This window comes from Aspergillus udagawae (genome assembly GCF_001078395.1).
Source record: "Aspergillus udagawae IFM 46973 DNA, scaffold_3, whole genome shotgun sequence".
NCBI lineage: Eukaryota > Fungi > Ascomycota > Eurotiomycetes > Eurotiales > Aspergillaceae > Aspergillus > Aspergillus udagawae.
Genome location: NW_025091266.1, coordinates 3,631,224 through 3,658,651, shown reverse-complemented (window position 1 = coordinate 3,658,651; position 27,428 = coordinate 3,631,224). Strand labels below are relative to the sequence as shown.

At 49.9% G+C, this 27,428-nt stretch overlaps 8 protein-coding genes across 8 annotated transcripts; 5 read left to right on the top strand and 3 right to left on the bottom strand.

The window, feature by feature from the left end:
* Nucleotides 1–4,815: 4,815 nt before the first annotated feature.
* Nucleotides 4,816–6,206, top strand: Aud_005118 (uncharacterized protein; the record flags this gene model as incomplete). The annotated part of the gene is made up of 2 exons (XM_043290051.1): nt 4,816–4,823; nt 4,850–6,206. The coding sequence occupies 2 exons, from the start codon at nt 4,816–4,818 to the stop codon at nt 6,204–6,206; spliced, it is 1,365 nt and encodes a 454-aa protein (XP_043145986.1).
* A 554-nt stretch (nt 6,207–6,760) lies between these two features.
* Nucleotides 6,761–7,634, top strand: Aud_005117 (uncharacterized protein; the record flags this gene model as incomplete). The annotated part of the gene is made up of 2 exons (XM_043290050.1): nt 6,761–6,772; nt 6,822–7,634. The coding sequence occupies 2 exons, from the start codon at nt 6,761–6,763 to the stop codon at nt 7,632–7,634; spliced, it is 825 nt and encodes a 274-aa protein (XP_043145985.1).
* A 458-nt stretch (nt 7,635–8,092) lies between these two features.
* Aud_005116 (jmjC domain-containing histone demethylation protein 1) lies at nt 8,093–9,279 on the bottom strand (the record flags this gene model as incomplete). The annotated part of the gene is made up of 2 exons (XM_043290049.1): nt 8,093–8,561; nt 8,615–9,279. The coding sequence occupies 2 exons, from the start codon at nt 9,277–9,279 to the stop codon at nt 8,093–8,095; spliced, it is 1,134 nt and encodes a 377-aa protein (XP_043145984.1).
* A 2,301-nt stretch (nt 9,280–11,580) lies between these two features.
* Nucleotides 11,581–13,134, top strand: Aud_005115 (glycoside hydrolase family 39 protein; the record flags this gene model as incomplete). Its single annotated transcript, XM_043290048.1, has 4 exons — nt 11,581–11,757; nt 11,804–11,905; nt 11,964–12,271; nt 12,327–13,134. 4 exons carry the CDS (start codon nt 11,581–11,583, stop codon nt 13,132–13,134), a joined length of 1,395 nt encoding a protein of 464 aa, XP_043145983.1.
* A 624-nt stretch (nt 13,135–13,758) lies between these two features.
* Nucleotides 13,759–17,663, top strand: Aud_005114 (NACHT domain protein; the record flags this gene model as incomplete). The annotated part of the gene is made up of 3 exons (XM_043290047.1): nt 13,759–15,248; nt 15,318–16,110; nt 16,161–17,663. The coding sequence occupies 3 exons, from the start codon at nt 13,759–13,761 to the stop codon at nt 17,661–17,663; spliced, it is 3,786 nt and encodes a 1,261-aa protein (XP_043145982.1).
* Nucleotides 17,664–18,457: 794 nt separating this feature from the next.
* Aud_005113 (uncharacterized protein) lies at nt 18,458–19,447 on the bottom strand (the record flags this gene model as incomplete). The annotated part of the gene is made up of 1 exon (XM_043290046.1): nt 18,458–19,447. The coding sequence occupies one exon, from the start codon at nt 19,445–19,447 to the stop codon at nt 18,458–18,460; it is 990 nt and encodes a 329-aa protein (XP_043145981.1).
* A 2,838-nt stretch (nt 19,448–22,285) lies between these two features.
* Aud_005112 (type 1 glutamine amidotransferase) lies at nt 22,286–23,182 on the top strand (the record flags this gene model as incomplete). The annotated part of the gene is made up of 1 exon (XM_043290045.1): nt 22,286–23,182. The coding sequence occupies one exon, from the start codon at nt 22,286–22,288 to the stop codon at nt 23,180–23,182; it is 897 nt and encodes a 298-aa protein (XP_043145980.1).
* A 20-nt stretch (nt 23,183–23,202) lies between these two features.
* On the bottom strand, nt 23,203–26,268 carry Aud_005111 (putative MFS transporter; the record flags this gene model as incomplete). The annotated part of the gene is made up of 11 exons (XM_043290044.1): nt 23,203–23,398; nt 23,446–23,783; nt 23,830–24,152; nt 24,372–24,394; nt 24,452–24,483; nt 24,530–24,665; nt 24,712–25,142; nt 25,210–25,525; nt 25,590–25,791; nt 25,840–26,026; nt 26,068–26,268. 11 exons carry the CDS (start codon nt 26,266–26,268, stop codon nt 23,203–23,205), a joined length of 2,385 nt encoding a protein of 794 aa, XP_043145979.1.
* Nucleotides 26,269–27,428: the final 1,160 nt, after the last annotated feature.

The window sequence follows — 27,428 nt, the reverse complement described above, 5'->3', positions numbered from 1 at the left end:
TGGTACAGGCTCTAATAGCAGCACAAGCAGATGTTAATGCGCCTCCTGCTAAATATAGTGGCCGAACAGCCCTCCAGGCGGCAGCAGAAGAAGGCCATCTAGAGGTAGTGCAGGCTCTGACAGCAGTACAAGCTGATGTCAACGCGCCTCCTGCTAATGAACAACCTCATACGTGATGCTTAGTACTCTCAGGACGTTGATTCTTATTCCTACACTACGATCACGAGCGGAAGTGAGTTTTGAGGGTACACAGAAATGGGCATTTGGGAAACAGTTGCGGTAATTGTGTGCCAATCAATAGGCATTTTTGTCCGGGCTGGAATAATATATAATTAGCCCGAAGTCGAATGTTCTCTGATTGGCCATGCTTTCTGTTGATTTATATCCCCAGTTATTACAGACAGAATGTTCCTTCATAATTTTTGGGGCCTAGGGCATCTACCAAATTCAAGGGCACCAAACCTCGTCTACTGAGTCCGATTTTATTGGAACAAGCCTGTTAGGAAAGTAGGTATGGATAGAGACTTTCCGTGATGATGGGTACTGACTGGTATTGTTCACTTCAGACCCTTGGGTGTTGATTGATGGAAGGAGGCCAGTCTGGAACAACAATACCGTACTGCATCATAAGGGCGCATTGTTGAGATAGAAACATTACATTTCATTCACAAGGTATACTTCAGAGAGACAACTACACTTCAACATGCCCATGTTATGGATTGACCAACATCCTCATGCCTTTTGCCCACTTGCCAACTCTGACCATCACGCCATTGTCGATCACTGTGTTTCTTTATCCAACTCGCTTGCGGTTTCGGTTGGAGTATCAGGTTCTTCGAGATAATTCTAGAAAGACCAATGAGAAACACTCATGACCAGTTCAGGAAATCTGACTTACAACCTAGTTATATTCAAAGTGAGGAAAAGTGCTTTGGATGATATGTATATCCCCATGGCGCTCCTGACGACCGTAACGTGGACGACGATGAGCCCACTTTTCTTGGCGATCTAGGAAAGGAGACCCATTTTGAGAGAGTATGCCTCAGATGTTGCAAGTATTTCTGTAAGAGTAGGAAGAAACTACCTTGACTCTCTACTACCAGGAGTCTCCGCCTGATTTAACCTCTCTATAGGCCACGAATTAGAACCGTGGTCCTCGCATTCATGATTCATCCTACAGCTGTGGCTATGCCCTACCAGGGCACGTGCTTTTTCGAATAAAGCGTCTGGAAGCAGCTCCTGATAGGTGGTGGTCATACATAACTGAATCCCTTTACTTCACCTTTCACATAGTCCCCGCTCTGACCAGTGATCTCAATCGAGATGGCCGGTATCATATAACACTAATCGATAACATTATATGAACCGTCAGCTTCACTGACGCTTCGCTTGAGGGACAGCGAGCTACAGACCTACGCCACTCGGCACCAAGTCAAATATCGAACTCATTCGGACGGACAAATTAGCAAGAGTGGCTCATTTTCGCCATTGTACGGAAATCAAGAAGCGGACATACCCACGCAAACGGTAACTGGCGGACACATGACGGCTAGTCTGTCTAAAGATGTAAGAAAGGGAATCACATGGGTTCGATATTTGAAGTGGGCGTTAAGTGAGACTGATAAGGCAACGCATATCGACCTTCTTTCCAATGGGCCATGCTGGTGATGCAGACAGTTGCATCATGCGGAGCCAAGGATCTTAGCCAGACTCAATGAGGCCAGGGTTTATGCCTCCTATACCACTATCTCGGTGGTACGCGTACACCTTTGGTTAATCAGCTCGTGCCACTGTACGCTATTGCGAGGGGTGACACGCCTTGTGTCCCTCTTAGATGCCTTGCAGAGCATTTTGACATGCTTTTAGGAGTGATTGGTGTCCGGCGCATCTGCATCCTGGCTGCTGGTCTCTGGCTGGTTGGATATGAGAATGGCACCCCATTTATAGAACAAGGCAGAATTCTTCGCTCAGCTCTGTCGGCTAGCCAGGAGCACTGCTGGCATATACCAGCCCTGATCAATTGGTGTACAACAGCCGAGTGATCTTGTCAGGCGTACTTTGATGCCATGGTATGCTTCAAGTGAGGCAAAATCGACATGGATATTGGTTCAGCCTCGGACAGGATGTAGGCAATGACGAGTATAAATATCCCTTCGAAGTCCCAGGTTGCGGTCAGCTTGCACTCCATCTCAACATACGTCGCTCAAGCCCAAGAATCTCTCACTCTCTTACCATTGTGTCGGCGGTGCAATTGCCTCGAGGGCACGATCCAGGCCTAAGCCACCTGTGGCGAGCAGGGCAACCGCAGTCCTGATAGAAGCTGTCCTCCCACTCACACATCTAAAACGGAAGACACGAAAGACAAATCCACGGCTTTTATGTAGTCTGCTTCAGGTTGTGTTCAAAATTTTTGCATGGAAGAGGAAACGATAAGGCCAGCGATAGCTCTTAGTGAATTTATACTCCTTGAAAATAGCTGTAATAATCTATCCGCCAGGATATCAACAGCTTTCTAGGTACCAGTTGAAATACGACATTCTCTGTCGCATCAATGTATCTATCACCCTGCCTGACACTTGAACAGCACTAAGCCGAATTCGGCCGTTTTGTTCCACGCGGAACAAATCAGCCAAAAAGAGACTAGAGGGATCTCGGTAGCCAGTGATATATCGCATACCTTGTCTTCTGAAGTGTAGAGGAATACCAGCGTAACTCGCACTTCATGCATTCCTGATGGGTCTATGTAAAATACGTGTGTATGCAGGCTACTTGCAAAGCATGCAAGACGGTTTGAGCGTTATCTAAGGATTATTAGTGCCTCCTCTGTGACAATTTGTTGTAATCATCTTCTCAATGACCTATGACACAGAGATCTATAAAGATACCAAATCTAACCGGACAGCTCGCCGCGACTTGAGTCAGACAAGACGCAATTTCATACTACAATGTTTTGTCTGAACCTCTTCACATTCTGGATGCCCTTTGGCTCATCGGAACAAGAAAAACAAGAACCTACTAGCCCTCCGATACCTAAGAGTACATCTGAGCCAGGCCACCAGAATACGCTGCAAATGGATCGACCCGTCCCCAAAATCCACAACGTTATCGACGCAGAGACTCGCTTTGGAATCTCGCACTTTATAAGCTATCATTCATACTTTGTGAGCCCTCGTGGGTTCGTGTTCTATGTTCGCTTTCGAAATGATCTTCAGCATATGCAACTTGTCTTTTGTCCGTTGCGAATCGACGCTAGAAACCTTCGTCAAGACGATCGAGAATACATCAAGTTGTCTTGATAGCATTATATCATTCGTGCCGGAAAAGCCTGGAACACACTTCAAGTGGGCCAAGGACAACGCCGTCTTACTGTCCTTAATGAAGAGGGTATGGCTATCGAGGAGGATGTACCGACCTCGTACTGAGAATTATTTTTGGAGAATGTTCCTGTATCCTTGAAATATCTTTATAACATCGAAGAAGCTCTTCAATGAACCATCACGAGAGATTATCAAACAGAACACGAATATACTGCGGCTGGAAAATATGTCTACACTACTTCTTACATTTATATGGATTCTGGTAGTGTGGATCTGCTTGCTTTTTATATGTTCATTACTCCATTTCATTTTCTATCCACGCCACCTGGAACGCCAACATCACCCACATAAGGAATGACGGCGCAAGGTGTGTACTGATACTACTGGTAAAATATCTACTAATTGCTTGAAGTTACGTATGTGTCTCACACGATCCTGCTTCGTATGTAAGCGGTCGACAGCGGCCGTGTCCCTTTCTATCTTGGCCTTGTATAGTTACCTATGAAGTTGACCTGAAAGCCTTGTTTCTATGATTAATAGAGACCAGGGCTCTCACAGGCAACAAGGATCGAAGCAAATTACACAGAGATGTCAGGTATCTAAGCCCTGCAGGCTGGATTGTCCCTGTTTCATGTCCTTCGCCTTTGTTTGTACACCGAAAAGTATAATAATAGTCCATCCTCCTTTGAATTACCATCTACACAGACTATTGTCTATTCCGCAGTCAAATGGCGTCTACTTTCAATTCCACTGGTGTAATACCCTCTATGATACTGCCTATGATGGAGGCTCTAATTCCTGGGTTTAATTTTTTGACTCCGTTCATTTTCCATGCGCATGCTTCATTCTACCTGCGCATTTTTGTGTCCTTTATTCTTTTCTGCTTCTTTGTCCTCCCCGCATATTGGAGTTGCATGGAATCGTTTTCTCTGGGCCGTGCGAAGTCGGCCGACATAGCGAGCCATGACAAATTATATCGAAGCGCGATACGATGGATATCTCGTCATCCAATGTTGAGAAAGACGAACCAGTTTGTTGCCAGCACGAAAGCGAGTGTTTCCTCCCCGTGGGACGACGGCGAAAACAATAACGATCAACACAACGATACCCTCGACGACGAGCGGTTGTTTGAGCACGACCCACAAGAATACTGGTTTAAGAAAAAGTGTCGGGAAATCACGGAGCACTCCAGTCTACACCATCACAGGATCCTGTTCATTATTTTCGCTATAAAGGACACTTGGTTGGACTACGCCGACACCTGTACAGGGAATCTGGCAATCCATGGTTCGCTGTTCCCGAGAGACTGACTTTCTACACTTGGTCGGATCGGCAGGTCCTAGATGACCTCCTCAATGATATCCGGGAAACTCCAGTCAATAGAGACCCTCACGATGTCACTGTCTATATGGGTCTGATCCAGCCTCCGTCATGGGTGCCGATGGCGACGAAACTGCCGCGATCCCTATCCTCGGTGGTTTTGGATCAGGAAACTAAAATGGAATTGTGAGAGGGGTGACAGAATTTCCCAGACCCGGAACCAAGCGATGGTACGAGGAACGTGGCATTCCCTATCGACTAGGCATTGCCCTGCACGGTCCGCCAGGTACTGGGAAATCAAGGTTGTGTCATGGCATCGCCAGTATGTTGTGCCTGGATATCTACACAATCTCTCTAGGCTCCTCTGGCCTTGACGACAACGGCCTCTCCGCATTGTTCCAAAAAATTCCTGAGCGTTGCATTGTTCTCGAGGATATCGATGAGGCCGGTTTACCGAAACGTGGTGATGATATCTCTTCTCAGCCAAGCCAGGAAGCGATCGACGGGAATGAGAATGCTAAGACATACAATACCGAGTCAGCACATGGAAATATCTCTCTCTCCGGCTGCTTGAATATTATTGATGGTGTGGCTCCGCAGGATGGTCGTGTTCTAATCATGACTACCAATAACATTGGCGGTCTGGACTCTGCCCTCTTGCGTGCAGGACGAGTCGACATGAAAGCGTTCATAGGCCCTGTCCACGGTATTATGGCTCAAGAGCTGTTTTCCATGTTCTATTTGGCCCCCACGGATGAAAAATTCATGGCGGTCCGACAAGCAACTGGCAGCATCCAGCCGTTATCTCTACCAGCCTCCGATGAATGGACGCTGGACAACCTTGTTCATCTAGCAACTCAATTCGCCGACAATGTTCCTTCGGGATGGTTCACGCCCGCTTCTTTGCAAGGCTACCTGCTACGATACAAAGACGATCCTGTTTCCGCAGCCCACAATGTTAGAAAATGGGTAGATCAGACGATCAGCTCCTTCACAATCGGCCACGGACAGGATTTGTCAAGTCTTCGTGTTTCTGGATTACCCTACCAATTTAGGCTTCACGGTGAGACCTTCTCCATTAGAGTGAGCGCTGTTATCTTTGATGGAGCAAACATATCTTATGAGCTCCGTGTTCTGCTTCTGCGGCGTGCTTCCCACGGTACTGATCCCGGGCTCTGGGATTTACCAGGTGGTACTGTCGAGCCAACGGACAGTACAGTCTATGATGCTCTGAAGCGTAAGATCCAGGAGAAATCTGGGCTTCGGCTTTTACGAATCAACCGTGCACTCGGACTCAGGGCTCAGATGCGAACCGAGCAAGCAAAATGTGTTGCTTTTCCATATATCGTTTGTGTCTCTGAGATAGAGGTCTCCAGATTCCCGGATGAGCCACCTTTGGGAGGGAAATGCGACGAATCGGTACGGATCAACGCGGAGAAACACCAGGATTTTGCGTGGGCAACAGAAGACCAGGTGCGGAGGGATGCATATCTGATGCTCGGAGATCAGAAGGCGACTATCCTGGAGGCATTTGCTGCCACTCCTAGAAGTTCTTTGTGGGAGTCATAAGCTTATGGATTTTCTGCAAGCATTACTGAAGTGGAATGGAAATTATCCGGAAAGGAAAGCGAGCGTACCTATCTGTTCTAGTTGCCTGTGACTTTGTGCCTCAGAATCCGAGTGTGGACACATAGTGCCTTCAGATAAACATCCCCGGGTGGCATTGTGCATTTTTTCTCCTTGCAGCCATGACCTCTATATCCGAAATGGGAAACTTGACGTGTTTGGGAGCACCATCTAGCCTCATCGGTAGTTCTTGGATGCAAAGGAAACCTGGCCTTTCATGTACCTCTCTGGTAGGTACGGTTTTTCTTCCATTCCAGCGTTCTGATTAAGTCTATATAAGCCGCTCCCCCTTATAGAGAAGGGTCTCTATCTCTGCCATCTTCTAATCCCTTCAAAATGGAAAGACTTCCCACAGAGGTAGTGTGCCATATCCTAGAGAACGTCTCCATAGGAGATTCTGTGAACTTTTTCAGTACATGTCATTCTTTTATGGACATCGGTCCTATCTTTCTTAAGGTATGGGTCTTTTTATTCTGTCAATAGCTTAAATCTCTAGCATGCCTGCAGAAGTATTTACGCGATACTGAGGAACTCAAGTTGTTCTCAGATGGACATTAGACCATTATCGGTGCGATCACCCGCGCCCTCAATCTGGATACCTCTATCGAGAACGGAGGCCCATTTTCGATCCAGCAGATTGCTTCTGAGACCGACGGGCAATTCAGGTGTTACGACAACCTGACTTGTTACTTGCGGTCTGGACGTATTTGTATCTACAATAACGACCGAGGGACCGAGGAGTATGCTATCGCTATCCAGGCTGTTGAAACCTTGGTGGCATCTGCAGAGCAGATTAGCCATCCCGCTGACGAGGAAGACCGCCTTATCTTACTGCAAGACTTCAGCTATCACAAGCTCACGGTGGCATTGTATCCGATGCGATGCCTTGCTTGCATAGATTTAGGGGAAAGTGGCTCGTGGCAGATTATCTACACTCGACGATTCTTGCCAGGGACGTACGGCAACCCAAGCTGCAGAATAACCATCGGAAGCTTTTTGTACTTTGAGATTCTGGACACTGGAGTGAACTTCGAGTGGTTTGACCTGAAGGGCCGAGAGGCCCATACGTTAACCATGCATTGGGGACGACCCGACCGCTTGAGAATAGTTACCAGCGGATCAAGCGCTTACATTATGCTGGATTTCGAGGGTGACGTTGAATTCGGGATGCTCAGGCTTGCCGACAGTGGATTAAAATACGAGCGTATTCAGAAGTATTTGGCTCCCTTTGTTATGTATCCCGATTGGGAGGGCGGTGTAACCTTACATACCCTTATCCAAATCGACAACCAACTGATGTCAGCCCCCACGAAAAACCTGGCCTCTACCTGCTATCACGCGCCTTCTTCGAGCTGGGTAACAATCACATAATTGACAACTTGTTCTATGGCAGTTCCACCGATCTAACGGCTATTTGGGAGGCCAAAATATTCAATAAAACAGGAATTGCGTTTGTCAAGGAAGAAAATGGGTTTGTTATGAGGTTTGTTATGAGAGACAGGAGGGCGCATTCCCTTTTTTTGGCCAACTTCGATGCTCGCTCTGAATTCTGGACTTCCCTCAATTATCGGCACACGGGACGATTTACTGTTATTGTATGAAGTTATATTTGTGTTCCTAGCACGCTATGTTCGTAAGATTTAAGATCGACCAACAACTTCAGACATACATCACTTGTTTGTTTCGCCATGATTCTGCGCGTCCTTGGCATTTGGAAGATCATCGACATCATAGTGATGGTACCCAGTATAGTGAGCACAATTAAACCCCTCTCATGCAATTGTAAAACGAAAGAAAAGTAAGCACAGTGAATGTGGCACTTGATCTTATCACTCGCCCTCCAAATCCTTCACAACTGTTTTCTGAAAACTCTCCAGGGCAGTAACAAAGAGGGCATGTTTTTTCGTAAGACAACCGTGGCTGGTCAGTCTCGATTCCAGTTGTTCCAAAATTCTGGAGCACTGGTTAATAGTGCCACGAGACATACCGTTCCGTCTATTGGCTCTGAACAAAGAGGCCAGAGATGCTTCATCCAAGGCATCAAGGAACAAGGACGAGGACGACAATATATCAGCTTGCTGCAAAGACATGTTGACACTGTCCGCTTTCTGAAAGACGCCACGGAGAAGATAATAGAAGTCGGGTAGTATGTCTTCGTTACATATAGCTGGATAATCTTCCTGAAGTTTAAGCCCGCGGAGGGTTGAACCAAGGTGTGCGGCCGTATAGAAATGGCCACCAACGGCAAGGCAGTCATCTGGAGTAAACACTGCATGTGGGCAACTGGGTGGCATAATTCTGGTAGGGATATCAGCTGCATACTCCGATACAATCTATTAAAATATACTCACAACAGATCCCCCGCGCATAGCTCTACCCGCACCCAACCTTCATATCCTCGAGGACACTGAGAGCCCATAACAGCCAACAACCGGACAGCGTTGCTGCTCAGTTTGCGAGGAAAGTACCAGATTTTCCGGCCTTCGAGGATCAGAATCCACATTAGCTGACCTCCATTGTCCACGTGGATGGACGATATCGTGTTTGCGCCACTGAGGAGGAAGAATTCTTTTCGATTATTTTTCCAGTCTGAGTTGGTCTTTCCAACATTATCCGGGGATAGGCGAGATATTTTGCTGTAAAGATCATGTTGCACTATTTCAATCGGGCAGAAGTCCCCGATTCTGTTCTCGATATCCAGGAGGTTGATAGCATGTCGCTCCTGCTCTGGGAGCTTCCAATGCAACAATACTTCCTGGACTGTCAATCTTCGTGTTCTCGAAGTAGGCTCTACCACGGCGTAGTCGTAAACGTCTATCGTCTTGTTCGGCTGTTCCTGTAGATGCGTCCAGAACGCATCTAAGGTCAGTTTGCGACCACAGAGTGAATTTCCAGATAACGAGGCTCGGTGAAGTAGCGGCTTATCGAACTTTCTATCAAGGCAATCGTACAGAGCCTGCGAATCGTTCAAAAGAATCAAGTCCCCATCTAATGTTGAGAAGATCGATGATACCATTGCGATAATCTCCAAGGGACGCTTAGACATAAGCAGGCTTTCCATATGTCGGCGATAATGTGCTCTCTTGGTTTCGCCCAATCTGATTCGTCGTCCAACTCACACATGAATCGTCGAAGCTCAAGAATGCCTGCGTTATCGAAGGTCGGAAAATTGAGATTATATGAACCCCATTGAACTCGCTTCGGGATATGAAGCACTTTCTGCCGCTTTCTGTGCTCCTCCCTCCATTTCTTTCTTCGTTGGCGTTTTTCGTCTGCCATGTGCTGAATTAGATGGAAGATTCGCCCGCGGAAGAAAACGGCTGGGAGAAAGGAGCTTCTCTTGGAACAAAGACGGCTTTTTGGAGGAGCGGGGAACTTCCCAGGAGAGGAGGGGAACTTCACCCTGTCAATCAATCCGCCAATGAATGGCGGCGAGATATCATGTCCTGATTTTAGTGCTTACAGCAAAACAACACGGCCCCTGCTCATCACACTTGTCTATCCGGAGCGGTTGACTTGGATCAGCTGGGAGCGTGACTGCGAAGACAATAGGCAAACAATTGGGACCATGATCGTCAGCGAAGTAAACAGATATCTATTCTGCTAAGAGTGTCACATTATACGTCGGAGTTCATATATTTCACTAGATTTCATGAAACGAGAATATCACCCAAAGTCACAGGTCCACGACTGACTAGGGTCGAAAAAAATTGAAAGTCTGATCTTGAACAAGAGGTAACAGGGCGAGTTTACTGTCTTAGATAGCCTTGCTGTATTGTCCGGTCGTAGTGGCACCAGTATGTCCCCGTCACCTGTCAATTGTCATCCTCGGGAACCTCGAGTCCCAAATCGCGGTATTGGGCGCGCCTGTCCTCGACTCTATCAGGCACCTCCACAGCCACCAGCTAAACAAGGCGAATCTTAAAACGGTGACCTCGAGGTCAGTCGAAATCGAAGCCGTGTCTGATGTCATTGTGGATGTTCGTGGGAGGATGGTAGGGGGTTAATCGCCTTCTGCACCCTGCTTCGCCGTCACGACTGCGCCGGCCACCCAGTGTGGGCCGTAGAGGCCGCCTTGTTCGGTCGCCAACCGTGTTGAGAGTGAATCTGAACGCGAAGGAAGTCCATCGAGATCGACAGCTGGTTCATCTGTGCACGCGTGTCATTCTCAGCCAATGCCGAAATCCCCCTGACTCTAGGTCGCGCTGCCATGCTCTCCACGGATATGTCGGCGCTCCGCCGGTGGCTCCGATGACGCCTCGATCATGCGGTGCGACATCAGCAATCGAGCTCCATGCGTCACAGGACCCCGGAGTCAATATCCATGATTGGCGAAACGGCGGACGGAGCGATGTTTGACTATCAAACGTGGCTTGGCTCAGCTCGGCCAGTGGCTCGAAGACCTTCAGCACAGTCGACTTAGGTCTCAAGAGACAACCTCTCATGTCACGAGCCAAACCCGCGCGATCTACCCATACGATCTGTGCCACATATCGGCCTTTTCAATCTTGTCCCGCAAGTGTCACTCATCATGGCTGTGGTGGAAATCCTCGGAGTAAGCCGCCTGCGCAACTTCGCGATCGCATCGAATTCTGCTGCATTTTTCTGTTCAACAAAGAGGAGAAAAGATCAGTCAGAGGACGGCTCAAGGAACGGGTGGAAAATGATCCCGACTCACCGCAGTAAAGGGGGGTGGCGAGGTGCAGAACACGGAGAGACCGGCCCAATGGCAAAAATGGCTCAAGTTGGTCGGAGTCGACGCGGCGTCAAAGGATGGGAAAGCAACGAGGAGAGGCAGGCGGGCGAGGAGGCCATCTATATAGACCACGCACCAGGATGCCAAGCGGCAGCGATGCGCTTTCCCCGATTAGGCGCGCTATACCGGATGCAGTAATTCGCCGTCACCGCAGAATACAGAGTACATATTGAGCACGGACCAAAGCGTCTACATTGATCGACCCCGGAATGATGCCTGAATAATCCCCTGGATTTCCCGCATCCCCACATTTCCCCCAACCGGTCCTCAGGAACAATTCTCTCCTTTTCGGCAGCAACCCCACCGCCGGGACGATCATCGTATTTCAATGGCTTCCTACAACGCCACAATTGCAGGAAAAGTACGTTCGCTCCGCTCGGAGATTCGCTCAGATTAGGTTTCTGGGGCATTTCTTCACACTTGTCTGACGCCGGAATGAAACATACCCCACTCCGCCGGGTCGCTCTGTGGCACCGCTGAGGTATAAAAGGCCGTTCAAGACTCTTCTTCAGCTCAGTTGAACAACACATCTTTGCAATCTTCAAGTCAGGAGCAGCTATCATGAAGACGACCACTCTCGCCTCCCTGCTGTTAGCCGGGACGGCCCTTGGCAGTCCCGCCCAACAGAAAAGAGATACCGTCACGGCCCAGGTGAACTTCGCCAATAACACGGGCAAACCGCAGCATCTCGCTTCGGGACTGCTGTACGGTCTTCCTGATACCCCTAACCAGATTCCCGTATGTCTTCTTTCCCCTCACCGCGAACACTGCTTACCAGGCGTAGTCCAAATTTTACACCGACATGGGATACAACTACGAGCGGGCTGGTGGAGCCCAGGTTGCGGCGCCTGGAAGGGGCTGGATCTGGGGACTGAATGAGTACAAGGTACTACACTGCCCCACCCCCTCCCCTTAAAACAGGGATTGTTCCTGACAACGACTAGAACCGCTTTGCATCCGCGCTTTCCAACTACAAAACTTCCCGCCAGCACGGCGCGAAATTCATCTTCCTGATCCACGATCTATGGGGCGCCGACGGATCGCAGAATTCCTCTGCCCCCTACCCCGGTGATAACGGCGACTGGACCAGCTGGGACAACTACCTGACCCATCTGCTCAGCGACATCAAGGCCAACGGCATGACCGACGGCCTGATCATCGATATCTGGAACGAGCCCGACCTCAGCTTTTTCTGGACCCGGGACCAAACGCAGTACCTGCAGATGTGGGGGCGCACGTTCCACCGTCTCCGGTATGTCTTGCGGCTATTCCACGCGTCCAGGAAACACAAAACTGACTGCTAGTAGTTCCGAGCTCGCTGGCGTACAGCTCTCCGGCCCCGCGTCCGCAGGCGAGCCCCTCCCGAGCAACAACTGGTGGAAGAACTGGGCTTCCTTCGTGGCCAGCAACAAGAGCATCCCCGACCAATACGCCTGGCACATGGAAGGTGGCGGCGGGGACCTCCTCTCCGCGCAGGCGGGTCTAGTTTACTGGCAGAAGACGTACGGGCTGCCCGGGCGCCCGATCAACATCAATGAGTACGCCGTGTTAAACGAGCAGGTCCCCGCTGGCTCGGCGTGGTGGATCGGCCAGTTGGAACGAATCAATGCGATCGGCCTGCGCGGCAACTGGCTGAGCGGGTGGAAGCTGCATGATTTGCTGGCCAGTCTGCTGAGCAAGCCCAACGCGGAGAACAATAACTACGATCCCAAGGGCACGGGGTACTTCCCCAACGGCGACTACCAGGTGTACAAGTACTATAACCTCAACATGACTGGCCACCGGGTGGGTACGCTTCCGTCGTCGGACCTCAAGATCGATGCGTATGCGACTGTCGGGGATGATAGAGTTGCACGGGTGCTGGTCGGTGTGCGCATCACCCAGGGGACGTGGCAGTTGCAGTTGAATAAGTTGTCTGCGTTGGGGCTGCCGACTAGTGGGACGCTGAACGTGCATACCTGGGGGTTCCCAGTCGCGTCGGATGTGCATTACGGTAGGGTGGATGGGCCGAAGGATCTTGGTTGGTATGGACATGCATACTCGGGGGATTCGGTGACGTTCCCGGTGTATCAGACGGACACCACGACGGCGTATGCGTTTGAGTTTAAGATTTGAGGGAGCAGTGTGTATTTTCGTATCACCCAAGGAGAACGTCATAATCTACTCTGAAGCACGGCCTAGTTTTTGTCTGTCCATAAAAATAGTCACTCAAGCCTAGAAGTATTTGTGTGATCGATGGCAGCACGTGACTCCTCAACGGTGGAGAGAGACTGTTCCTGCCGGAATTCCTCGTCCCTCTTCCACTCTCCATCACAATCATCACTTCAGCCCATTCAGTTATCAGTATCTAAAATTGCATCTATACAGTGAGCAAGCAAGAACGGATCTGTATGCTTTTTGACCAAAGAAGAAACCTGAATACGAAAATGACGCCTAGACACCCTTTAGCCTCGTCGTACAGTGGTCAGCGCCTATCTCACTGCACGACGCAGTACAGCCTATAATTGAGCCATGATTTTATTGGTCAGCAAAACAGGGATGGCCCTGAGGGGTCAAAGACTTGTCTCCGGTCAGTCATGCGGATTGGTCGGAGCGCTTAAACCATCATGTCGCCTCCAAATCGCAATGTGAGCAAATCTTCAATACCATCGGCTGGCCATCACGCAAACGTGACTCTCCTGGGTTTGTTTAAAAGGTACTCAGAGTTATAAAATTGAAATACACCGGCATGACTTCACCATGGAAAGCCCAATAGCAAATGCGTCGAGGCTCAAGCCTGAGATACGCCTTGTGCGGGCACTGGCCGACTTCAAAGTAGTGCTGTCAACCGATCGGAGAGCAAGATTCGACGCATCCATCGCTGCCTTCAAAGACCATCCCCCAGATGCGAACGATGTCAATCGGTTGACCGCTGAAATCAACCGTGATATCCAACAAACAACGAGGCGATGTTATGGACCGCGTTTTGTACACGTCTTACAAGCTGTGCAACAGTACGCATCTATAGGCGATGCCTTTATAGGAGGGTCGCAGAATTTGGTTGCTTCTGGAGTGTGGGCGGCAGTGAGGCTGACTTTAACGATGTTAACTCAAAGCGCCTCATATCTGGAGAAAATGTCAACATTGTTTATGAACGCGGGCAGAAGTGCTCCCCGATATCAGGACATGGCCTTGCTTTACCCTCGCTCGAAGCGACTACGGGAAGCACTATGCGAGTATTTTATTGTTATTTTGAACATTTGCAAGCACGCTGTGAAGTTTCTGCAAAAGTCCGCATTATCACAGCTCTCATCCGCTATATCGGACTCTTCTTTAGCGTCTTTCGAGAAAGAGCTTCAACAGTGGGCAATTGCCATTGTGGAAGAAGTTGCTTTACTGTCAAGTCAAAGCCTCCAAGAGGAAGCGAAGGAGCATTCTCGATTTCGACAGATAATGGTTAAATTCTCTGATTCCAGCAATCAGCGTCACCAATTGTCTCTCAGAATCCGACTACTTGATGCTTGTACCACATATGACTACCAGACATCTTGGAAGCAGGCTCGGAAACAGGGAACAACAACCTGGTTTGCGAGCACAAGTGAGTATCAACAGTGGAGAGGAACGGCTTCCTCATGCTCTCTGTTGTGCGCCGGAAAATTGGGCTCTGGCAAGACAACATTGCTGGCGAACATGGTTGATGATCTGATTTTCTCTACTCCGAGGGGAACAAGTGCGTACTTTTTCTGTCGATTCGATGTCACTGAGTCTTTGACTGCGAGGACCATCATCGGATGCCTTGCGCGGCAACTGTTAGGGCAGCAGCCTATTGACCTGATGAAAGTGGATAATCTCTGCGAGAATTGGCTTGCAAATCCTGACGAGCAACTGATTCTTAATTTTGTACGAGAACTACTCCCTCCGGGTCCGATTTACAGTTTGATTGTGGATGGGCTTGATGAGTGTCCCGAAACCGAGCGACAGACAACTTTAGAGATACTCCAGCAGCTGCAAAGGCACTACAAAATCCGTATCTGCCTGTCATTCAGGCAGGACGCGGCGGATCATGCCAAAGTCGCAGCTGGCATTCTTAATGGGAAGTGGACACTTCTTATCCCCGAGAACAATCCTGACATCGAGGCTTATATTGACGCCGAGCTACATGAGCGGCTCGAGTCAGACAGGTTGTGCATCGGAGATCCAGCTATCATCCTTCCAATCCAACATGCCCTTGTCACTGGGGCCCAAGGAATGTACGTATTCCCCCTGCATCACTTCCTCAACTCACTGAAATCAAGGATTACGTCGTCTGACAAGTTTAGGTTTCTCTGGGCCACACTGCTACTCGACTGCATTTGCATGGAGCAGACAGATGAGGCAATTCTCCAAGCCCTTGGAAGTCTCCCACAAAGCCTTTCAGAAACATTTACGCGGGTTCTACAGCAAGCCGGTGCCTCGAATATCCGTCATCGCCACAGACTTGTGCAGTTGGTTATGGCTGCCCGCCGACCCCTATCAGTGGAGCAATTATGTGAGGCTCTCAGCGTCATTCCCGGTGACACAACGTGGGAGCCTTCACGACAAATCAATAATATTCATGCGGCTCTTGCAAGCTGCAAGTGCCTGATCATTATAGATGAAGAAGAGCAGACTGTTCGGTTTGCCCACCATAGTGTTAAACAATTCTTTATTGCTCGGGGCGATGAGTCTGAAAATCCGAATCCCATCGACCCGGACGAAGCAAATAAGGAAATGGGTCGGATCATTCTAACGTACCTCAACTATGGGATTTTCGACCGACAAGTATCTCGCACAGTCTTTCCATCCATTGCCGCCGAAGATGCCCCAGCTCGGATTGTGAGCACCATCTTTGGAGGGACTGGAAACACAAAAAGAATCGCGCTGGAACTGCTCAAGTCACGAAAAACCGGCAAACGCGACATAGGCCAAACCTTGGCCGAGACGGCCATGGCGCAGCGAAAATCTCTAGCAGAGAGTCATCCGTATTTGGCTTACGCCAAGGACTACTATATGTATCATATTCTAGGGGTTTGGAACTGTGAGAAGGACATGGGACGGCTTTGGCTGTGCCTCTTAGCGAGCAATTCTCTTGATGTAAGTTTTACTCCAGTTCAAGTTTCAGTGGACACACTGACAAGAGCCAGTTACGGATTACCGACTGGCTGCAATATGAGTTACAGCAACGGCGAGTGACTGGCCTCGATGGAGAGTTTGTCCCCTGTGACGTTCTGAGCCAGCTGGTCACATATGATGTTATTCGCAAAGTGCTTGAGGAAGCTGGGTTTTACGGATATGGCGCATCGCCACTCGCGCATGGTATCCTCGCAGACCGCCAGCGATGGTTTGCGATTCTTGTTGATATAGGGATCAATGATTATATTGGGGCCTTCTTTCAGTCTTCGATGATTCAGTCTCCAATGACAGACCGCCATCTTCCCATTTTGAGGGTGCGATTTCTCGAGAAATACAAATCAAAAGTATCCCAGACCACTGTGCCGCCCGCGGTTCAATCTGGGTCTAACAAGCTGAGCACCTCACGATCTGTCGGTTCGATGGAGGCAGATAGGTGGGAGAAATTGGCTGAGTTGTTCTGTCTCCGACAGCACCTCTACCTTGCCCCTATACTTCAAGAAGGTCAACACTATGACTCAGAGAACGGGATCATGCCCTTCTTGCGTATTGAAAACACATTCTATACTTACGACGACGAATCCCTATTTGTTCATGTTCATCCTGCACATTATGCTTTTCCTCCACCTTACCGTAGTGCGGAAAACGTTTACCAGGTCGCGCTCAGTTCCTGGCACATGGATGAGCCTCCGCCTTTTTTGGTATGTCACGGGCACTCTTGGCGTGTCCCGTGGCATCTGCTCCAAGCAGTTGCATCATATCGTCCTTGGGGACAGAGCGGAACACCCCAGCCGATCCGTTTGATTTTCCCCATCCTTGGGCCGAACCTTGATGACGCTTGGCGGCAAAGCTTGGTTACGGACTCGTCTCGACTTTTTCTGAGATTCTGCCTGTTCCAAATGACTGGCATCGCCGAGGCTCTTGCCTTTGTCGTTTCCAACGATCCGGAAGAACGATGTATCTCACTACGCCACATTACGCCACGCAGCATTCAATGGTGCAAACGCTCAGGACGCAGATTCAAGTGGGGAACTTTACGGTTAGATCTACGGACCCTGATGGCTGATCAAAGTAAACGCCCTGTTCGGCAATCTGAAGAGGCGTATCGTGCCCCATATGAGGCCGAGGGGGATGATGTACCGAAATATGCCGCCTGGAGCCTGGGATGCATATATTTTGAATTTCTTGTTTGGGCTGTGATGGGATTGATAAATCTTCAAAGATTTCGTGAAGCAAGGGGAGGAGCGGATGCTCCATTCTATTCAAAAACATCCTCTGACAGATATCAAGGATTCGAATTGTCCCCGGAAGTTTGCCGCTGGGCGGACATGCTGCTCAATGAGCCTCAGCTTCCGCCAGAGGTTCGTCGTTTCAGCGAATACTTGCTACAGCATGTGCTTGTAGTAGACTCATCAGCCAGGGTGTCAGCTCACCAGCTCGCGTTTGCTTTGCAAGACCTTCAGAAGCTGCAAACAATGAGCAACTTGGACCAGGGTTTGGTAATGAATGTGGGATGAACGATGTGGCAGATGTATCATGACTCAATGTCAGCGCGCGGTATCGGTGGTGCGAGCAGCAATCCCTTGTTACTCCAGCTTTCTCCTAGATGACCTCCTTGACATAGGAAAGCAAACAAAGAGTGCATTAATGACACTTCCTCTAGGAGATGATAGTGTAGTAGCAGATATACAACTTGACGTACAGACTCCTCACTTCTTCCTTTTCTTAGATCAGTACGCGTCGATAGAGACAACACATTAGCATTTTCCCTCCTTCATCATACCACAGGGCAGGATCCCTACTTCCGCTCACCTTCGAGAATCGATCTCTCCGGAAAGTTTGTCAACCTAGGCACTTCTATGTATAGAGAATTTCGAGGCCTTTCAAGTTGTGTTCAGAGGGGTCTTATCCTATGATGGTCCCTTGAATGTTGTCATGGAGATCGTCGCAGGTACAAGGATTGAGACCGATAACCTTTACCTATGATATATATTTATCTTAGTGGACCTGACAGTAATGCACATATATGCGCAGATATATATATACACCCCCCAATGATCTTGTCATACTTAATATTACAGAGATTTATTCATTACCATCCCCGACCCCATATAACCAGCTTACCTGGTCTGGACTGGTTTGATATGAGAGCGCAGACTCTATTTCGTGTGATTTATACGGAGACTTTATATTTGGCATATGCCTTTCTGGTCTCCCAAAATATTATGTAGTTTATAACAAAAGAAATATGACCGTCTTGGCCGAGTCTTCCTCCTCTATATACAGCCCTTCATCAATCCTCGATTGCTGCTCACACCCTATGGCCCACCTCGACACACGCAGCATCCGGTTCTTTGATCGTCGACGGAAACGACCCCTTCGTCGAACCCGTACGACAATCAGCCAAATCTTCACCATCGACGAACCCCGCCCCATCCCGAATGATACTAGCCTGACTGTCCCGATGTTCCCTCGTCTGATCCAGATGCGACCGATTATTCGTCCTGCGCGACATCTCCAGCGCATCGGACGGATCCGTCGGTGCCGAATTCGAATGCGACATGAGCGACATGTGGACCAGTTTCCCCAGGATCGCGTACTCCAGCTTCAGCTTGACGCTATACACCATCGCCTTGAAGGACACATGGATGTGGAAGAGCCCCGCGTACTGGAAGCTGACGATGGCAGCGTCCATGAGGATGAAGAGGACGTTGATGATGACCAGCTGGACCAGGGTGGAGCGGTACTGCCGTCTCGGGCGCAGCTTGAGGAGCCGCAGCGCAGCCTTGGTGTAGATGATTGACAGGATGATTTCCTGGATGGAGAAGCCGATGAGCTGGACGCGCTCGAAGATTTCGAACGCGGGCGTGAACCATCCGGCCCGAGGGGACTGGGCGCCCATCTCGAAGACCCAGCCGATGGTGTGGAGGATGATCCCGTCGACAATGATCATGGCCAGGGTGGCGCGCAGGACCTTGCGGGAGTAGACGACGAGATGTAACCGCGACCAGAGGACGAGGGATTGCCCCGTTACCATGGCGCACCATCCTACGTCTGCGAGCGAGACGGCGAAATAGCCGGGGTAGATATTGAAGATGAGGAGGATGTAGCCGAGACCGAAGGGAATGATGCCGACCGAGGAGACGAGGAGGGTCCAGAAGTAGAAGCCGCCATATTTCTTGAAGGTGGTGAAGCAGAGGACGATGAGCTCGACGGCATTGTACCAAGAGACGGCAATGAGACAGGCGATGGCGAAGTCTTCGGCTAGATTAGTAGAGGTATAGCTCCGGATGGAGGACATTGGGTCATGGTTCCTCCGGCTGGTGGAGGAGGGAGTTGCGGGTGCATCAAAACAATAAGTGCAGCTATTAAGGATGACTTGGGATATAAGGCAAACGATGGGCCTCCTACCCTGGTCGTATTATGGAGAGGGAGGCGTTTTCATCGTTTTATTGCCAAGGCAAACAATAGCAAAAAGACACTTTGCACTAGCCAGGGTTCATGCAACAGAGTTGGAGCTACCGAGGTGGCAGATAAGCCCTTCGCTTATTGTCTCTCTAATATCGCCGATATCATTTGAGGCACCATTGACCGGGCGAACAATTCCAGAAGCTTTGACTACGAGCCATGGCTATTTATTCGACACACAAGGCTGTGATCGGCGGCGTCCTGACCTGTTTGATTGACTTTTGCCGTCCATTGGATCGATGCCGTCTGATCGCGTGCCTGATTGCCCAGTCTGTGTACAGTAAGCAGACAAGGTGATCTGACGCGCAAACATAGGAGCAATAGGATGATAGGACCATGGCTTTTGAGCGTTTGATCCGATCTCGGAGGGCCGGAATGATGCTGGATCCACTACAGGCTTATCTTTCTCAAATGAGATTTGTTAATTGAGTGATGATATAAGATATGGTACAGTCTGATAGGAGCAGCTTCCACGACCATCCCCTCATCCCGCATGTCCACTGTGTCAAAGATCCACAGAGTCTTAGAGCCAGGGCCAGAGTCAACGTGGAAGCCAAACAACGCTCGCCACCATCCGACCAGTTCAGTTCAGCCTCCAACGCCTGATGTAACCATGGCTCCAGCCTGAGAGCCCTTGGTTAATTATAGCCGCTCCACCTAACGCCATCTCGCTAGTGAGGGCAGCCAAATGATTGGCTGCGTCTTCCGGGGCGACCGTCTCTCCTCCGGTGAGCTTGTTACAAAGTTAAACTCTATGACATTCCAGCAAATCAACTGACAGAATTGACTTATGACCTGCAGCCACATGCTGCGCCGTCCAACGGGAGAAGGTTCGCGAATCCACTCTAATCGTGTCTACTGGCCAATCGCGGGAAGCGACACATCAGCCTGCCCCACTGTATACGGACAGAAAATCTCTCAAGCTAGCAGGGCAAAGCATGAGGCACAGAGGCACACATGTGATAGAATAATAATACTGAATGTAGGTTCATAAGCATGCACTCAGGGGTTAGATTTGACATCTATACTTTGGGCACACAGAGCCGATACTGTATATCCACTCGACCACGGTCTAGACGCCTGGCTCTCAGGGTCATTCCAAACTAGTCTGCGGAGTAAAGCAACGACGAACAACTGATCAAGCCACTGCTATCAAAAGGAAAGGAATACCTGGCTTTCTCGAACGCGGCGGTAGGACGTTGGTTCGCTTGCCCTCAGATCGAACTCTCGTCTGTGCTCCAGAACAGCCTGTCAGGAGTTCGAGAGCCGTGTCTTCGGTTCCCCCGCCTGAATTCGTGAAAGCAGATGTATACGTCTGACTGATTCGCGGAACGAAGAGACTCTATCAGCCTCAGTCTCATTGTTTCTATATCAGTTGACAAGGTAGGTAAACATGGAAGACCCCTCCTATATCAGTAAATCCCGAAGTATTCTTGTTGCGCTGTACAATCAATGGTGACTTATGGAATGACAGGTCTGATCGAGATATCCGCCATGATCAAGTGGTGCTTGACCCCGTTGTTCCTGAGAAGTGGAGCCTTCCCCGGATAATGCAACGGAGCTGATCCAGGACCACTCCACATCCTGGTTCAAAGGAGACTGGGACTTTCTCCAAATGATCCCTGCTGTTAAATTCCGTGTTCCTTTAAAGGAGTATAAGATTGTTGGACATCCTTGCCCATGAAGGCCGTTGGCGGCGATGCACCGTGGCTGTCGGCCGAGGTTTCAGACGCGACGGGGTACAGGGTTGTCTAGTGTACATATAAGGGGTTGGGACAGGATATTTAATCTATCGGATATTTAAACTATCCGATACCAGAGGAATATCAAGGTACAGCTGCCCTACGAATGAGTCTATGCCTAACACTGTCGAGTTGCGGACGAACGTCGGCTGTTCTACCTCAATTGATAGTACTTCAATATTTTTGAATCAGGAGGACCACCCGTTTCTGAGATGCCATTGCGGAGTATGCTGGATATACTTCGAGTTTTGTGCTTATTACTCATGGAGGAAGTACGCTCGATATTCGCGTCCTACATATCGACAATGGCGCGTCCAAGAACAAAAAGAGTCATGCTTAGGAGACCAGACAGACGATCCTGTTCGGATCCTTCCGGATAGGACGACCTCGTGGTAGAAAAATTCGACCCGATTGAAGGATGATGCGATACTCCAACGCTCGCTCAACATCCGCCCGTAGTTTCTGCAACAATAGCTCAACATGACCACAGAGGTTGTCTTGTGCTTATAAACAAGAAGAAAAAGAAGCAGACACTCTCAGCAAACATCGGGACATCTCGGAATCAAGAAAGAAAAACCAATCCGTTTGATAATATTATTGCTAATAGAATTAGCCTTAACACTTTTTGTACGTAAAAATAAGGCCGCCTGCCCCACGGGGTAGAATGCAGATCGCCCATCCGCTCTGGAACAGAAAGAATAAGCTCACCGTTAGGTATCGGATCGTATATCCATTTGCCCTGCTCATCTGATCTGTTTAGGACCTTGTTGGAGACGAGTGGATATACGACTCCAAGATGTAGTCTCATTACCCAATAGAAGTTATGTAAGAGTTTTTCAAGTAGCTGTATGAATTTTAACCCGGGAGACAGTATATGAACATGGCTCCTCTCTAGGAGTATCACAACAGCAAGCCAAAGACAAACCAAAATGACACGAACAATTCACATCGCCGTTCTTGACGTCGACATTCCCCCTCGAACCCTCTACGAAACACACGGCCTCTGCAGCGCCCACTTCCGCAGTGCTCTTCAGGATGCAGCCACCCGCCTCAATGCCCTCTCGCCAGGAAGCGACATCAGCATCGCAGTGACACCATATGACATCCGCGGCGGACACTACCCAGACTTCAGACACCTGCGCAAGACCCAGACACCTTTATCCGAACACAGCATCGATGCTATACTGATTACGGGAGGTGCACCGGGCGTCTACGAGATCGACAAGAGACCTTGGATGCAGAAACTGGCCAAGTTCCTTCAGACTGTCTTTCGGGAGTACCCCGCCGTGAGGATCATGGGTACATGCTTCGGTCACCAGTTGATCGGACACGCGTTGGTGGACTCCGGGGCGGGGGATGTATATGTTGAGAAATGTCCGCTGGGGAGGGAAGTGGGTCTCCACACTGTCCAGCTGAACAGGGACTTCGTCGATGCGTTCCCGCTTGCGCTCGGCGGTCTACCAAATGGACAGTTGAAGATTCAGATGTTCCATGGCGACCGGGTAATGGTCAAAGGCGGAAACGAGGGCGTGTTGCCAGAGACAGCGGCGGTATCGTTGCCCGCACCGTGGGTGAATATCGGAAGCACGCCTATCTGTCCGATCCAGGGAATGTATTACCCCGGCCGGGTCCTCTCCGTACAGGGCCACTACGAGCTAGATGCCTGCGGGATGCAAAGTATGTGTCTTGAGTTTGCGCCGTTGCTGGGCTGGACGGACTCGAAGCTGGGGTTGTTTTTGGAGCAGGTGGGATACGATTACGATGGGAGACAGGATGATTCAGGGTCGTTTGCGTTGGCTGTGGTTTCCTTTTTGGCTGGAGAATAAAAGTTGCTGATTTAAACTAATTAGATATAATGCATAGCGTTGGTCTGCAAATCCTGCTTTTTCACTCCCAACAACGCCTTCGCGTCCATCCATAGTCCCCTAGAAATGTCTCCGAGCGCCCCGTCACTCTCAACGACCGGGGATACCACGCAGATCATGACACTAGCCCAGATCCAGATCAGGGACACGACTACCCAGCCGGTGAAGAACTGCTGGCTGTACACTTAGCCAGTTCCAAAGAGAGTGAAAGGCACGAGAATCACGGCGATGAGGATAAAGACGATACGCGCCCCTGCGCCAACCGTTCTGCCTTGCGGACCAGAGTTGGGTCCATGGGCTCAATCTGCTTGTCTTGAAGGAACTCGACAATCTCTTTCTTCGCCGGTGCCGGCGTCGCTTCTTCATAACCGTCCACAGCTTTCGATGGCTGCACCGTGTCCTCTTGTGAGCCTGGAGACACCCCCTCAATTCCCGACGCAACCTGATCATCCACGCACGGATACTTTTTCGGAAAGAGATAGCTTAGAACCACAGCAGAGACGATACCAACCCCAAAGGAAGCAAGATTGCCCGCAACGGCATTCGTTCCATCCCCCGTCGTCTCGACGTTTCATCGCCGTAACGAAGCAAACCACTATACCGCAAACAAAACCGAGCCATGGCGCCACAATCGTTGCAACTGTCGACATCCGTCCCCAGAGCAGAATCGGCCCGACGGGCACAGCAGCCCGACCGACAATCACGGTCAGGACCCACGTGAGACTCAATGCTACCGCGTTGAGGATGCTACAGAAGGCGGAAAGAAGCAGTGCATACAGCGCGACGGCCCAGTGACTAACCCTGACCAGTGTGGCAGAGTCGGTCTGCGGGCGAAAGTACGTTTTGTAGACGTCGAAGGTGAGAAGAGACGATACACCGATGATGAGCTCGGTGGAGGTGGAACTCGTATTAGCAATGTCTAAAAGAACCACTATTGAACCGAACTTATCTTAGGTTCAGTCAACTACCGTTCCCCTGCTCCCCACTTCCATCTTCCATCTTGCCCCTCAAAACGACCCCGATGCCCTGGCCTGGGCAATAGCGTCTTGATGTTGTATGTTGCCAGTAAATATGGAGGCTTGAAGCTACCTTCTATACGCCTATCGTCCTAAGAATGCAGGACTATGGCCCAGACAGCCCTAAATACTACCTTTAGTTTTGATACAGTCGTTCCTAATTACACTGTCGTATTTCTTCTGTAGACTGTTGGTAGAGTACTACAGGACATACCGAAATTGCTTATTGTCAATCTCGGTTTGATCCTGGAAAATTAGCCTGCGTCATATATTCCAGTAGCGACAACCTTACCAGCATCCCATTCTCAATACCCCTATCCCCATCCGACTCCTCTAAACTCATCCGATCCCTTCGCCGATTCTCCGAGTACATATACACATACAATGCCGTAATCGATACAAGCTTGACGACATACCCCACCAGCATCCTGCCCCGTCAGTGTCACTATACCCACACGGAAAGAGTCTACTCACGCAATATAAGCACTGCGATACCTCGGCGCCTCACTCTCCTTGAACGTCTGCGGTCCAATGATATTCCCCACACAGTACCCCGTAAACAGCAGCGCCCCGGTCACCTGCTTCTTGGTATATCCGGCGACATTCGAACTCACTACCGTCAAGCTCATACTGAATCCGAGACCCTGGAAGTAGCACAGCCACAGCGCCACAAGCCGTCCCCATTTGTTTGTAGCAGGCAGGCCAACGAGTAATCCAGAGCCAATGATACAGATGCTGTTAGCGACGATCATACACGCACTGCGCGAGTGGAATTTATCCCCGAATTTCGTCGCGATCCAGCCACCTACCAGTAACGCGAGGAATTGCACCGCGCCACCGGGAATCTGGAGATATTGCGTGCCGAGGGTATCGAAGCCGAAGGAGCCGACGATGATGGAGGTGAACTGTTACAGTCAGAATTTGACATGGTCAGTGTTTAGGGTTAGCAATGTAACAGGAACCAAAGCATACACTCGTCAACGCAGAGTTGGGCACCTGCGCCCCAACGGCCATCACGAAGAGAAGCCATGTCTTGGGATCCCGCGCGGCCTGCCAGACCTGCTCCCACTTGAAGTGGTGATTCTTGACGCCCTGCTGGTTCCTGGCGACGCGGTCGACGGCAATAGCTCGCTCCCTGGGGTTGAGGAATCGCGCGGTGGACGGGAGGTCAGGAAGCAGAAGCAGGGAGATGATCCCTGTCGCGACGGAGACCGCACCGAAGATGAGGAAGACGTACATCCACCGCGGTAGACCGGAGGTAATATGTCCCACTGCGTAGCCGATCAATCTATTTTATTCCATTTCCGTTTAGCAGATTTCACAAGAGCGAGGCATGAGGCGACGGGCCTTACCCCCCGAACATCGTAGCGATGCCGTTAGTGCAGTAATACGCCTCCAGGCGCAGTGGCTGCTCCTGCGCTGTATACCACATGCTCATGAGGAGAACAAAACCAGGGTTCACGACGGCCTCGACGAACCCTAGGAGGAAGCGGTTGGCGGCGATGCCGGCGAAGTTGTGGCAGGCGGGCGTGGTCATGAGCAGTGCGCCCCACACTGTGTCTTGTTAATATTGATCTAGATAAGTTCTAAGCGATGGTATACTGATGGTAGTGATGGACAGGACTTTTCCCATTGGAAGTCGCTGTAGGGCATATCCGGCCGGATACTGGGCGATCAAATAGCCGAAATAAAAGATTGAGCCGAGCCAGGCGTAGTCCTGCCCGTGGAGATTCGTGCCTTGTTTGAGGCCGTACACCGAGGCGAAGTTGAGACTGTTTTTGTCCAAATACTACGCAATTAGCGATGATTAATGCAACAGGGAATACGCACCTGGAGCATGTATATCACCACGAGGAGCGGAATCAAACGAGTGTCGATCTTGCGGAGGACCTTCTTCGCCTCTTCTGACGGATATTCGAGTCCTCGAGCCTGCGTGTAGACATCGTAACTGTCGTCTTTATCGGCCGAGGGATGAGAGGATAGAGATGAGTGTACATCTGCCTCGACTTTGTGTTGGTCGAATGAGGGCATTTTCTATCAGTTGGGCCGGTCTGTATAATGCAATACTGCGGATGACACTGTCTCTATATTTATATTGCTCAGGAAGTCTTCAGAGTACATGAATCATGATAACCCCACACCCCTTCAAAGCCTTTTCTTGAGTTAGGATAAACGTGCAGGACCCGCCGCTCTAATATTATAACCCAGCCAATACAGCAACATTAAACAAGGGCAATTTCTTCAAGAAACGTGCCGCAAATCCACCAGGAGGGGCTGATACCTGCCATAATAGACAAATTAGACGGTCAATACGGGTGTCATCTGCGACTATAATCACGACATCGGGGCGGCGATGGCGTCTTAGTGGGATAGTTTTCCGCCATTGACAACAAATCAAGGCAATTGAACGATGATAAGCAACTGTCGGACAAGATATAGAGATAAATGTATAACCAACATCCTCAATCAATCCGTCAATTGTCTAAGCTCGCATGAGAAAAGAATCCTTCAGCAACGTAGTCAGAACGCCCGAAGACACCGCACATGGAAGTGCAGCCTTCCCATGCTCACATTGTCAAACTCATCCTCCTGGCCACTAACCACGGATGTCCATGCGCAAGAGAATAGTACGGAATCCCGCAAATTGATACTGATCTTTGAGTCGCTCCCACCTGCATTGAATGCCTCAGCCCTCGCTGGCTTGACTGTCTCTGGAACCCTGAATTCAGAGTCCTTGCACTCATGGTGACCGTATGCCAATGACACTTGTATATTGAGCACAACCAGTCAAGCGGTTTGTCCTTGTTGACCTTGTCCCTTGATATAGCCATCCAACGTCTAGTTCACGGCGCGGTGGCACCTTGTGTCCAGTCAGTTTTATTACCTAGTTCAATCAGATAGATGTTGCAGCATTGGCCTGTAGCACGGCCAGCTTATCCGAACCACTGGCATAGAAGTTGAACCCGTGGTGGAACTCAGTCTCGCCTATCGCCAGCCAATGCATGAGGAGCCATGAGCATAAACCGGATTACCAAGGTGCTTGTCGACTATGGTTCACGATCCGTGTAACCAAGCGCCATAACAAGTTAGACTATTTCTGTCGCTTCTAGGTCCAGCAGATTTGCAGCGGGTGCCGTCACGCGCACCGAACCTTATGCAATCCACGGGAAAAGTTCATGAACTATACAATA